At 29.1% G+C, this 10,570-nt stretch overlaps 2 protein-coding genes across 2 annotated transcripts; both read left to right on the forward strand.

The window, feature by feature from the left end:
* The first annotated feature begins 118 nt into the window (after positions 1-118).
* On the forward strand, positions 119-1,811 carry LOC116851926. Its single transcript, XM_032831857.1, has 4 exons — positions 119-458; positions 595-933; positions 1,021-1,099; positions 1,397-1,811. Exons 1-4 carry the CDS (start codon positions 346-348, stop codon positions 1,541-1,543), a joined length of 678 nt encoding a protein of 225 aa, XP_032687748.1. The 5' UTR covers positions 119-345; the 3' UTR covers positions 1,544-1,811.
* A 3,780-nt stretch (positions 1,812-5,591) lies between these two features.
* Positions 5,592-10,564, forward strand: LOC116851945 (glutamyl aminopeptidase-like). The gene is made up of 7 exons (XM_032831878.1): positions 5,592-6,031; positions 7,205-7,648; positions 7,927-7,990; positions 8,241-8,406; positions 9,247-9,334; positions 9,985-10,140; positions 10,540-10,564. Exons 1-7 carry the CDS (start codon positions 5,592-5,594, stop codon positions 10,562-10,564), a joined length of 1,383 nt encoding a protein of 460 aa, XP_032687769.1.
* The last annotated feature ends 6 nt before the right edge of the window (positions 10,565-10,570 follow it).

A 10,570-nucleotide genomic window follows, 5' to 3' on the forward strand; every position in this document is an offset into this window, starting at 1 on the left:
GCAAATCTTGAAGATTAAATAGATCTAAATACAGTAATAATTATATAAAAATCTTGAACATTATTATGATGCATTATTTCACTCGCACTCACATACTTACATTCTCGATTTTTCTTTTTCTTCTTTAAACAGTTAACTTACATAATATATTGTATAATAGTTATTTCGCAATTTTCAGAGTACAAAATGATTATAAATAAAATTTAATGTTAGGCGACTGAGACAGGTTAGATAGATATTTGTATTTACCAACATAGGATACTTCAGTGCGATATCATTAGTTTGAAAATTTTGGATAGTCTTCTTGAGAATGTTGGATACATTGAAAATATTCAGGAAGACAATATGATCAAATCTTTAAGGTTATTAAGATTAAGGTGGGCTTGTAAATTCAGCCATAAGTCGTGCAGGAAAACAGCCTCTATTATACTGACTTTTCTCATCAAACATCTCGCTACGTGCGTGTACCTCACTTTATTAGTAACGATAACTTCAATTTTTTTCTGCATCTTGCATGTTATATCATAATATTAGTTTAGAGAAAACTTTTGAATAAAGAATTTTTGTGTGAGGTGTTTCTGACGTATGTCATAGAGTTCGACCGTGGTGGAAGGAATGGGTACATTGTGCAGGTTTGATGGAAGTAGATCTACAGGTTTGGCGTCAGTTTTTAGATACCCATTCTGGCAACAATACTCAAGAGCATTTAACGTATTTGGCATGCGCTGAAAATGAACATGTACTCATTGCTTACTTGGAATTTTTATGGAAATTAAAATATGAGGACTTAAAGATATCAAACCACGATGGTACAGATCTAGAAAGGTCATATGAGATTATTATGACAGCATATCGTTCATTTGTAAAGAAGCATGCAAGGAAGAATGATGTGCTAATTCATATCTTAAGGAATTATAATAAATTACCGTCGACGTAATATTTCTTTCATATATTTAGTTTAGATGGAAGTAGTGAGTTCTATTTTAGGATTTTAATAAATTTTATGTATATTTTTTACAGTATTTTGGGTAGTAAGTCTCCAGTTGCAGTATTGGGTATCACTATTATGGAATTATATTTTGAGTATAATTTTAAAGAAGTAAAATTTGTCGATTTCATTGTTACTCCTTTCGTTTTATTAATATATTTTATTTTTTATAATTATTTTATAATTATTTTATTAATATATTCTCTGATTAATTGTGCCCAGACAGCACAAGATCTCCTGAGGACGTCTTAAAGACATCTTGAGGATGAAGAAATCTCCTTATGACTTCCTCAGGATATACTTTGGATGTCCCTTGGACATCTGTGCTGTTAAGATGATTACCCTATCCTACACCAATTACAACTGCAATTTTACATTATTCATGTAAATTGAAATTGTTTTCTTCAGGTGTCAGCATTTGTAAAATCAACCCGATATTTAACAGAGAAAGAGAAAAATGAAATTGAAATTTTCGTTAAGCAACGGAAGATACAATTAGAGAAAATATCCTACTATTTCCGAAAGTTTGAGAGAGAATTAAATTCGTTTCTTTGATTAGGTATTAGAATCGACAAATAAATTAAAGACGTATCGAATAATTATGTAATCGAACGTATAATATTAATATACTAATCATCAGTATTATGTATTAGCATCTAGTATAATATCTGTTATTGTAAATAAGATTAGATCCGATTTAATAGTAGATGTTATATTTAATAAAATAATAGAGACATTTGCTTTGATGTTATTATAATTACTTAAAATATATTAATTTATGTCATAAATAATAAATAATGGTACACTTGGTGGTACACTTTGATATTTTATATTATGAAACTCCCTACTTCGTTTTTTTATTTGTAAATGTGTATTGTATTATTTTCTCTTCCAAATAGATATTTTTATTGCAGTATTTATTGAAACAGTTTTTGTCTTCCTACATATCCTTTTATGAAATTCTATAATAATAATATAATAATTAAACGGATAATACTATAATAATTAAACGGATCGCAACTGATGGCTAAGTGGAATCTTTGAATAATTTGCAAGAACGCACTTGGCTGAGTATAAATTTAACATGAATATAATGAATTCTGATCTTGCAGTTATTGATAAATGATTTTATTCGCATTAATCCGTTACACGTGCGTACTCACATTTTCCATTTTTTTTACAATAAGTTCACTTGTGTGATATATTACTATGACACTTACGTTACAAATTCTAGTCAGATATTGTTATAAATAAAATTTAGGGCAAGCGATTGAAAGTTTAGATACATATTTATGTTTACAAACATGGGGTATTTAAGTGCGATATCTTTATTTTAGTTAGATAAACTTGTTTTCCTCCGGTATATCAACAGACTGAATTGGAATTGCTATTAGTCTGAAGTATTGCGTTAGAAAGATAAGATACTGAAATATTATTACTTGACGTTATATCCGTAATTGCAACTCGTATATTTCAATGAAGCAAATATATTTTACAGGACATGTAACCATCATTATTGTTTTGATTTCTTTACATATATTCCAGTAATGTCAAAATGTAATTATTCTAATTTTGTCAAAATTTATCGATCCACATATGTTCATGCACGCATACGTATATGGAGTGTCTGACGCAAGATGTACCAATGTCCTTAACCATTATGTGGCTATCAATGTTATTATCAACGTTCTCGGCTGAATGCTCAAGAGCTTTAGTACCCCAAATTTTACGTAGTTGTTTCGAAAACGTATCGATCCTATTACTTATCTTGATCCATTTTAACGATATAATAATGTTGGTACGGATGCTGTCACACAACTTGTATATTTATTAAATATATTATAAATCTTCTCTTTATTCCTTTTTTTTCGATTTAACTGAAAAGTTTAATTTAGGTTATGATTTTCTTGAGTGTTGCGTGTGTTTTGTAAATTATATTTGGCAGATATGTTTGAAACGATAATGGATATGGTACGTTTAAAGCAAATATTGTATTCTGCTTTGACATTTAACATCGCTATGGCTATGTTATTTATGTACATTTTAACTGAATCGGATAATGGAAATTGTGAAGACGCTTCACTAATGAGAATTTATCGGTTAGGATAATAAAGCTAATACATTATAAATTTAAGTTGATCTTACATCCAACGCATTTGGAATCCCAAACATTCGACGGTGAATCTGATATTATGGTTTACCTTCACGAAGAAATTAAGAAATTAAGCCTGCATTGTTTTGGACGATATAGGTATAAATACATCAATCATATCGTTACATTTGTTATATTATATAACAAATCAAAGTAGATATATTGCATCATCTTATCATTTTGGTACTAAAACATAGATTCTCGGCATGATTTTTGGAGAGACAATAATTTCTGTTTTATATAAGCTACGTATAGAATTTTGGGGAGTATTCAAAACAAATAAAAACATTATTAAATATCAATATGTAACGAATACAGACACTAGGGAAGCTAGAATTAAGTAAGTAAATTTTGTATTATAGTACATGTACTAGTACTTTCTAAAACAAATTTCTTCGCATATCCTGTAACTTATAATATTATAATTTTTATGGGTCACGAGATTTTTACTATGTGGTTTGCAAAATGATTAAACATATGAAAGTTGGCAAGTCACCAAAATTTTAAATTATTAACGACGGATATACGTAACAATTTTATTAAAAATAACATAAAAAATATTAAATATTGATTATAATTAAATATTATAAAAATTTATAATAATTTATGATGATATAATTCATAATATAATTTATAATATTATTGGTAACATAATTTAGTAAGCCTTTCGAAGTGTAGCGTCTCTTAATTTGGCAATTTTGTAGGCTAACTTTATTATGTCTGAACTGTTTCCCAGTCAACTGTGTATAAATAAAATTAAGCCACGTATACATATACACATTTTGTCTTCCTCTGTCTTCCTTTGGAATAATATTGGATATTATTCGAATCAAAACATATATAATATTGTGTTGTGTCCAAAAGAAATATAGTAACTAAAAGTATTTACAAATTAATGGCAATAAATCAAAGTAAAGAAGATATAAAATCTTAAAAAGAATTATTCCTCAAGACGTCCTAAGGACGTCCTCACGAAATCTAATGCTGTCTGGATTGATACTATATGTCAAGGAGCCTCATCGGAGGTGGTTCCCCTAATGTAAATAATTATCTTCTTTTGTAAAGAACTTTGCAATGAACAACGAGAGCCGTAAAAGAACAGTAGTCTTGACCTCCTTGAGGATCAAGGTCAACATCAAGGTCAGTTGGAAGCCATTTGGAGCAAGCTGTGTAAAAATAACGTTTTACCCTGTATTCTAATTTATAAGAATTTAAATATTTTTCTGAGTAAGACGTAGAATTTTTGTAGAAATTTTAAGGAAATATAAGCATATTTACTACATGTTTTTCAATAGATATGTACATATATGTACGCTTGCGCAGGTCGCGTAACTACTGAAAGTTATAATTTTGAATCAAAATATAACGTTTGTCGGCAGGAGTGTTTATATCTATATCTGTAGCTAATCATAAACACATTTACATGAGTTTCAATTATTCGTTTACTGAGTTTCAATTGGTTAGCTAATACTTTTTATATACAGCGACAATATAAATAACAACACATACTAGAGTTACCAAGAGTCAGAAATGATACGTCGAAAGACTAAGAGTGAGCAACCGCAAATACGTAGAAGATTGTCCACAGTATATTATCCAAGTAATAAAATCTGAATAACATTTTCTCTTAGACTTTAAGTATGCATTAAGTATTGGGTCACTTTGTATTTCGTATACAATTGTACCCTTTAATTTCTCTCTGTTTTTCGGGGTATACAATTAATTACGTTGCCTACAATATATCATGCATTTTCAGGATATTCTAAAACAAAATTTGTGTTTATACGTTCTACAGTTCTAACTATTTAAGGCGCTGTTGTGTTACATTTTATTGAGTTCCATGTGTTTAGTCTCTCCGCGTAACAAAATCCTGCATGCTATATATCTGTTATAATCGCTTAGTATTCTCTTTATTTTTATAAACTTTATATTATGAAAAAAAGTTCTTTTTAGTTTAAAAAATATGCAACTCATATGTATACGTAATGGTTATATAGCAAAATGAATATTATTATGTAGAATTTATGTAGAACTTTAGATTCCTCTCTTTTCCCTGAAAGATGATATCCTCCGTAGAACACATATAACTGATATTGTTGATATCTCCCGATCTTGTTGATTGATATTGTTTCAATCTTTTCTTATATGTCAATAATATGAAAATAAAAAGAAAGTTCTGCCTTGGCTTGTTAATAAATGTATACGTACCTCTGACTATGAACATATTATGCTGTTTCTGTAAAAGACATGGTACTATATCTTTCTATTTCTCTTCTCCTTTCCGCCATAATGGAAAAGAAAAACTATATAATTATTTCCTTAATTAGTACTTATCTTTATATCGTTTCCTTATCTAGCATGTAAATTACTTTGACAGATATATTCCAAACAATAATGTGTACGATATGCTTCAAACAAATATTGTATACTGCTTTGGTACTTAACATCGCTATGGCTATCAAAGCAGATGTGGACCATAGAGATTGTGAAAACGCTATGTCTGATGAACGTTTATCAATTGCAATAATAGAGCCAATACATTATAAACTTTTTCTCAAATTAAATATGGAATCTGAAAATTACGATGGGGAATCCGACATCGTGATCAAAATTCACAAACCAACCAAAAGATTAAGTCTGCATTGTTTTGGATCGTATATAGATACATCGAGTATATTGTTGAAATCGATAACTGAAGCTTTGAATCCGAATACTCGTTATGCATCTTATCGTGTTTGTACTAAAATACAGCGGTTCGACATATTATATGATGATTTAATATCTCCTGGATTATACGAGTTACATATACATTTTTACGGTATATACAATAAGAATGAAAACATTATCAGATATCAGTATATGAGATATACAGAAACTGAGGCAACTAGGAGGTAAATGAGCTTTTTAATGGGATGTATGCACACCAAGTTAGTAGAAAAAATATGTTAGATGTACTATATCTTACAATATTATCTTCATTATGTTCTACAGGATTTTTATTATAATTTAGAATTTACAGTATTATAGTTTTATATAGTAGCAAGTATATAGTAGCAGTATTATAGTTTTATATAGTAGGTTGCAAAACAGTCTAGATACAAGAAAGTTAGTAACACACAAAACTGTCAAAATTTAGGCTCAATAAGGAAATATTTGCATAGTAATAATACAATGAAAACTAATGTATAATAATATATGGTAAAATGATTAAAAATACTAATTCGTTACATAATTATTAGACTAACTTAATAATTATTACACTCACCTACACACACATGTATACATAAATGCTTACACTTTTGTTTTCCCTCTTTTATTTTCGAGACACACAACGTTTAAATCAAAACTGATATAAAGATATGAAATTTTTTCAAGCTAGTATTTTATGCAAATAGTAATATGATAAGTATGAAAAAAATTTAGTAAATATATAAGAAAAATGCTTTTTCTTATGGCTTTATTTGGTAAGATATATTAATCAAAATTTTTTTGACGTAAAAACTTCGGATAAGCTATTTATAGTGCTGTGATATTATCTGCTGTTTTTCATATCAAACTAAATTATGTTCAGCTTAGTTATATCTTAGTGTCGTGCCGCACTTGTGCCGCTTGATTTCAAAGGAAATTTTGTATTCTCCGGAAAATTAAATATAAATGTAACTGCAAGTGTAATTGTCTTTCGTTAGGAGAAATATATTTTTTTCTGAATTTATATAAAGTAATGAACTTCGGGCACAAAATAGTCGTATAACTTTTGTCTTTAAATTTAACTTTTATAAAGAGATTTAAATTCTATCGTTCGGTAAATATTACAATTTGTGCATTAATTCGAACCAAATGACTTTAACGATGAAATACAATCGTTGCATAAACTATATAATTATTAAAAAATGTTAATTACTATTAACATGAACGGTGCGTCATTTTACATAAATATTATTCCAAGAGTCAGGCATAACTATTAATTTAATAACAATTAACACCATATATAGCTAACTAATTGATGAAATTTGATGCAAAACCTGAAATTAATTTATCATTGTTGAAATATTGCTTTGCGTTAGGTGGTTTCTTGGAATATTGTCGACATCAAATCGTGCTCGAACATTATTTCCATGTTGGGACGAACCGGAAATACATATGAATTATGAGATTATTATCGAGCATCCTGAGCAGTACAAAGTTATATCGAATATGCCAGTACAACAGCTGATAAACAAGTCAGATGATACCTCATTAACGTATTTCCATACCAGCAAACCTATAGCTTCAAGTCAAGTGGCAATCATAATGGTTGATAACATGACTCATAGTAATTTGGGCGATGATTTGTACTGGTATCAACGGGATATAGTGAAAAATACGAACATTACGTTGGAAATTCTGAAGACGAAAGAACTTTTCAAAAATTACCTTGGTGTCCATTATAGATGTATTGAAACTGATCACATCGTAATTCCGTATTTTCCATCTCAGATTAGAGGAAGTTTAGGAGTTATTATATACAGGTACATAATCAGTGTGTTGCTAATGTTATTGTGCAATCTGATAAATGCTTCTGAGGTAAAATTTTAGAGTAATGATTCCTCTGTTATTCAAAAAGGATATTATTATATTAATCGACAGTGTAAAAAACGAGTACATAACTTTTAATGAGGCAAATAGTTGTTGGAAAATGTGAAATTTATGAAGATATTTTCTTCCTGAAATTGCGCTACAATAAACAATTATGAATATATAATGGCAAAGATATATTTCACCGAATAATTTTATGTTTATTTTGCAGGGAAGAAAGCTTTAAGTACGATAATGCTACAGATTTTCCTGGTCGTAAAATGTATATCTACAAGGTAGTAGGCGATTCATTAGCGCGGGAAGTCCTCGTCCAAATAATATCCCCTTGTTATTTTTGGCTAATTAAGATATTTGCATCATTCTTAAGTTATTTTGCCATTTTCCAGGTAATTCTATATTTTTAGCGTTGCCAAAATGTATTTAAGTTTCTTTAAGTTAGTCATTTCATACCTTTATATTGTAAAATTGTGTTGTACAATTTTTTCTGTATTATATTAACTCGACCGCAACAACATTCACTTGTAGTACGAACGTGACTCGTCGATTATGGACCTTTCCATCGTTCAGACTATGCAGGGTGCTTTGTACTATGATGTCGATTTCCAAATGGCACCTGTGTCGCAGAACAAATTCGTGCATCCCATTGATGAAATTGATGCAATTTATTATTCTCGACCGTATTATAATAAAGGTGGGACGTAATGAACTCATATAAATAACTTTCTGTATACTATATATTGTAAACACTGAAAAAACATGACTGCATTTAAAATTATTTTTAATTTGAATGAGAGTACATTTTAAATATGGAATTTATAAGGAGATGAAATATTTGGTAATGTTGAAAGCGTGTTCAAAATTAAGTACATTATACCTTGTTTTTATCTTTTCGTACAGTCTTCAATATTACGTAATTTACAGCAATTATATATTAATTCCTGTGCACTACACTTTATTCCAATTGCGATTTAGCATATTGGCTGTGTAATACATCTAGTGACTTTTAGTTATAAACATTTCTTTGAAACTGGGTATTACTTAAATTTTTTTTTTATTTGAACGTTTATGAATAAAATGTTATAAAAACGTAAATTTTGAAAAAGGCTTGGAATTCATAAATCACGAAAACCTAATTGTTTAAAAAATTATGGTTTCGCTTGTAATGCTATATTATATCAATTAAATCAATGACTATTTATTAAAAATAAAGTAGTTAACTTTGCGGAATAAATATAGGATAATGTATTATAAAAAATATATCGTTGCGCTATTGTGAAGAAGTTCTACGTCAAAACTGATTTTAATGGTATTTGCTACATATGTTAAACAGATAGTGCTAAATAAATAAGGCTGCGTAGCAAGCAGTTTGTGTTGCAAAGAAGCTTTTTTTCCAACTTCAATTCTGCCGTATTTTTTATTATGTAGCTGTTTCAATAATAGCACAGATATGCTACACCCAAGAATACTACACTTAAGTATAATACTCTACGATTAAATTAATTTATTCCGTTGTGCTTATAAATTATTACAGGAGCTGCTATAATGCGCATGTTATTTTATTCTCTCGAAGCGCCGGAATATGTCTACAAGGAAATTATCCGGAAACTTGCGAAGAAATGGTGAGTGATGCATTATATAATGAGATAATAGTGCATCCTAATTAATTATTTCATATTCCACGAAAAAACGCGAATCCAAATATGTCATAAATACATCTTGCTTAAGACATTTTGAAAGTGTTTCGAAGACGTCTTAAATTGCGACACAATATCCTTCTAATAATTTTGTAAGACATCTTCGGAATTTAAGATTTCTTTCATATGTCATAAATGTATTATTTGATATATTTACCCTAAATTGTAATACGACATTAACTCTATTAATGACGTATAATTGACACTGAAGATGTCTATAATCCGTTATTAAAACTTTATCTTGTCTGCTGGGACTATAATTTACGAAATCGACGTAAAATATGGCAATCACTTTCTTCAAGATTAAATTAGTATTAGGTTGTTGCAAAAGTTCGTGCCGTTTTTCCGACAGATTCCGTTGGTGGCAGAAGCAGTCATAATGTGAGGTGAATTGGTATGACTTCTAAGGTGGCAGCAGATTATCGATTAAAATGGAGATGGTATCATGAATTGAATAAACGTTTCAATATCTCAATTTACTGTTTCATTTTAAACGTCAAAACGGCACGTTCTTTTCCGACAAACTTAATAAAAAATTCACGAATTGTTACTAAAATCTGTTTTTATTTGCTTAGTGACAATACCACAGATTCTATGAGTGGTCTCTGGGCTATTGTGCAAAGTTCCTTAACAAATAATGACAAATTGCTCTACAACATAACTGAAATAATGGATACATGGATGACAAAAAGGCATTTTCCTGAGTTGAAAGTCGATTGTGATTATAATGGGTTTGCAACACTTTCAGCATATAATTTCAACGAAGCGAATTGGAAAATACCTATAACTTGTCTCAAGATATCAAATTTTACTTTCATGAATGTTACATCGAAAATTTTATTTTATGGTATCAAGCCTTATATATATATCAGTAAATTGAATATTAATGATTTCATAATAATCAATATGAAATATACTGGTGAGTATTTATCGCCGAGTATCCATGTCCTTACGTTTACTTTAAGTTAAGTAACATTTTATATTTGATGATATCCGTGAAAATTCGAATCTTTCTTATTATGCTCTCTAGAAAGAGACATGAGAACTAACGAATGAGTTTTCACTGAATATGACTAAAGAATATGATATAATAGCTTAATAGGAGAAGCTAATTTTCTCTTTAATTGCAGGATATTATCGCGTCAATTACGATGACCGAAA

This window comes from Odontomachus brunneus, unplaced genomic scaffold, assembly GCF_010583005.1.
Source record: "Odontomachus brunneus isolate Ranch 3 - 2012 unplaced genomic scaffold, Obru_v1 Obru_scaffold_196, whole genome shotgun sequence".
In the NCBI taxonomy this organism is placed as follows: Eukaryota; Metazoa; Arthropoda; class Insecta; order Hymenoptera; family Formicidae; genus Odontomachus; species Odontomachus brunneus.

Bases quoted from the DNA above. Each gene is read 5' to 3' on its own strand.
- LOC116851926 (XM_032831857.1), top strand. From the start codon at position 346: ATGATCAAATCTTTAAGGTTATTAAGATTAAGGTGGGCTTGTAAATTC. The intron at 934-1,020 runs GTAATATTTCTT...TATTTTTTACAG, and splicing joins TATAATAAATTACCGTCGAC to TATTTTGGGTAGTAAGTCTC. The intron at 1,100-1,396 runs GTAAAATTTGTC...TGTTTTCTTCAG, and splicing joins TTGAGTATAATTTTAAAGAA to GTGTCAGCATTTGTAAAATC.
- LOC116851945 (XM_032831878.1), top strand. From the start codon at position 5,592: ATGGCTATCAAAGCAGATGTGGACCATAGAGATTGTGAAAACGCTATG. The intron at 7,649-7,926 runs GTACATAATCAG...TTTATTTTGCAG, and splicing joins TTAGGAGTTATTATATACAG to GGAAGAAAGCTTTAAGTACG. The intron at 8,407-9,246 runs GTGGGACGTAAT...AAATTATTACAG, and splicing joins TCGACCGTATTATAATAAAG to GAGCTGCTATAATGCGCATG.